We start from the raw sequence: 3,169 nt of genomic DNA on the forward strand, positions 1-3,169 counted from the left end.
AAAAAAAAAAAAAAAAAACCCAAAAAGGCTTCTCTTCAGGCTCAGATAACTGAAGAATTCTGAGCTCCTCTTTATCATAAAACATACCACCCAGCATTTTAACTATTCATGTACTTACCTGAAATCACTACTAGATTATAAATGCTGAGCTGTGACTCTGCCTAATACCATCCGCAAAACTAGGATATTGGGGACTGGAGAGATGGCTCAGTGGTTAAGAGCTCTGATTGCTCTTCCAGAGGACGTGAGTTCAATTTGAACCTGCCTGGGCCCCAGCTGCTCCAGCCTGCCAGCAGCTTCCAGCCAGTCCCCAGGGCCACATCAGCTCAACTCACCCCTTTTTGGTAGTATATCCCCTACCCAGCTACCTATGGATCTTGAGGGTTGTAAACCCAAACAGGTCAGGCTCCAATAAAGGTGATTCTACAGCTGCCACCTGGCTTTGTAAGGAGATGGGACATCTGCCTCAGGGGCTTTGGGGGAGAGTGGGAGTCAGTTGATGAGAGTAGGATGCCTTCAGGCCCTTTCTCCTCCCTGCACCCAGCAGTCACCCTGCTTGGGAGACTGCCTGCAGAGCTGCTCTCCCCTGTTCCCATCACTGGCCACTCTTACACTCCAATGCCCTGGGGACAACACCTGTCGCTGCTCTCTGACTAGCAGTACACCACATTCTTCACAACCAGGAGAGAATATAGAAAGAAATGCAGATTTAGTCCGTGGCCAAATTCCATTTTTCAAAAGCAACTTTACTTAAAAAAAATAGGACTAAAGGACTGGAGAGAGCTCACCAGCACTGGCTGCTCTTGCCGAGGATAAAGGCTCAGTTTCCAGCACCCACAAAGCAGTTCACAATAGCCTGGAGCTCTAGTTTTGGGGAATTCAGTGCCCACTTTTGTCCATGCATTCCTTCACATAAACTCACATAGGCACATACACATTAAATAAAGGAAAAATGGACTATAAGACAACAACAACAACAACAAAAAAAAAAACCCTAGGATATTAATGAAGAGTTTAAAAGAAAAACTACAGCATTCAATACTTCTAAGTCCTCTTGTTCTTTTATAACCCACAAAGACAAAAGGGAGGTGTAGAACTTTACTGCAGAAGCAGCCATATGTGGTTACGGAGCACAGGCACTTAGAATGTGGCTAGTCACAACTGAGACATACTAAGACTTTTAAAATTCCGAATTGTGAAATTTAATACTAAAAGTGTGAAAAATGCTTAATTCTTGGGATATACTAAAATATTTTGGAAGAGGAGTTTTGTTCTATTTATTTCATGTGTATTGTTTTGCTTGCATGGATGCCTGCACACTATGTGTGTGCCTGGTGCCCAGAGAGGACAGAAGATGGTATTAGATCCCCTGGAACTGGAGTCATAGATAGCTGTGAGGCACCATGTGGGTGCTGGGGAACAGAACTCAGGTCCTCTCCAAGAACAAATGCTCTTAACTGCTGAGTCATCATTCTAGCCCTGTGTTACTTATTTGTTAATTATGTGTATATGCACATATGTGCAGATGAGGAACACTTTGGATCCTCTGGAGCTAGAGTTACAGGTGGTTGTGAGCTGGGAACCCAACTCACGTCCTCTGGAAGAGCAGGAGGCACTTTTAACAGCTGAACATCTCTCCAGCCCCTTCTTTTATCATAAGGACAATTTTGGGGTATGGAGCTTGAAACTCAGAGCAATTCCCCTGTCTCAGTCTCCCTGGTACTAGAATTACAAACACGGCCCATATGCTAGGCCTTGGGATATGAATTTAATAACACTATAATATTTGCTTCTTTCATTCATTTATTCATTTGTGGTAGTGTGGAGCCACACATGTAGTAAGCAAGCACTTCCATTGAGCAATATCTCCAAGTCTTTATATTTTTTCATTATGAGACAAGGTCGTGGTGAATTTGAACTTGAGGTCCTTTTGCCTCAGGAATAACTGAGATTTCAGGCCTGCACCACGGGGCCTGGCTGCCTTTTATTTTATCAGAGGTACTGTTTTTAATTTTAGTAGCGCCAGGGTTGGAGCCCTAGGACATGAGCAGACTAGGAAGTGCTCTACCACCCAACAATTTTAAAATTATATTTACTTGTGTAGGGAGAGTCAGAGGACACCTTAAGTGAGTCAGTTCTCTCCTTCTATGTGGTCCCAGCTATCAAATTCGGATTGTTATGCTTGTTGGCCTTTGTCCACGGAGCTGTACCCCCCCACCCCCATCCAGCAATTTTAAGTTACAAGATATGACTCGAATTGTTCTTTTCATCAGATTTTTCCATAACCATTTTATAAACTAGGAAAATGATTCTCTAGAAGGCAAAATATATTCTCCAGCATAATAGCATTATTGAGTGTCATTGCCTCCAAAGCACTCTAAAGACACAATTCTGATCCCAACGTCATGGTTCATTCATCAAACGCAGGCTCTCTAGGTCGAGGCTCCGCCACTCCACACTGCGACAGACAGCAACATCTCACAGTCACTCACCATTGGCGATGAAGTAGTCCTCCACTGCACCCCCCAGCCACTCGGCCTTCTCCTGGCTGTGCACGCCTCCGAAGCCATTCTCCACAGCGATCTGTGAACACAGGCCCAAGCCAACCATGACAGCATGAAAACCAGAATGGCGTGGCCTGCCCTGGCCTGGGAGTCGGCCGCTTACACCGCCCAGTCATGGCTCTGGCGCCTCGCCTGGCCAACTTCTATTTTGTCCCAGCCCTAATCTTAACCCCCGACATCACCTCACTTACCTGTAAAGCAGGCCAAGCCTCCAGCGCAGCCCGGACGCCAGCTCCGAAGAGCACTCGCACGTCTTCCTCGGCGCCCGCCATCATCCGTTTAGATCACGTGGTTCCCAGGAAGCCCAATCGCACGGGCGACCTCACCAGGCAAAAGGAGCCAAAAGCCGATTCTCAGAACGCAGTTTAGTTTTCTGACGATCTGCCAGCAAGACCAGAAGAGTGGAAAATGCTGTCAGTGGTAGATGCTTCCACTTACGACTGTAAATGGAAGAATAAAATAATTAAATAATTATTAAATTAATAATTATTAATAATTAATAATTAAAGAAGAACCTGGAGCAGAGTACTTAGGAAGCATAGCTGAAATAAAGAGGAAAGGAATAAAAATAGAGGGGGTGAGAGAACCTACATTTGCGAGTCTCA

The 3,169-nt window shown here is 45.1% G+C and overlaps 1 protein-coding gene across 1 annotated transcript in view; it reads right to left on the reverse strand.

The window, feature by feature from the left end:
- The window catches only part of Tsr2 (TSR2 ribosome maturation factor), a 7,411-nt gene extending 4,543 nt beyond the window's left edge, over positions 1-2,868 (reverse strand). Inside the window, exons 1-2 of the mRNA XM_031369021.1 lie at positions 2,756-2,868; positions 2,493-2,583 (exon numbers count right to left, since the gene is read on the reverse strand). Of these exons, the coding sequence (XP_031224881.1) occupies positions 2,493-2,583; positions 2,756-2,839 (175 nt within the window). The 5' untranslated portion in view covers positions 2,840-2,868. The remainder of the gene's footprint in view (positions 1-2,492; positions 2,584-2,755) is intronic.
- Between the last annotated feature and the right edge of the window lie 301 nt (positions 2,869-3,169).

Source organism: Mastomys coucha, chromosome X, assembly GCF_008632895.1.
Source record: "Mastomys coucha isolate ucsf_1 chromosome X, UCSF_Mcou_1, whole genome shotgun sequence".
NCBI classification, from domain to species: domain Eukaryota; kingdom Metazoa; phylum Chordata; class Mammalia; order Rodentia; family Muridae; genus Mastomys; species Mastomys coucha.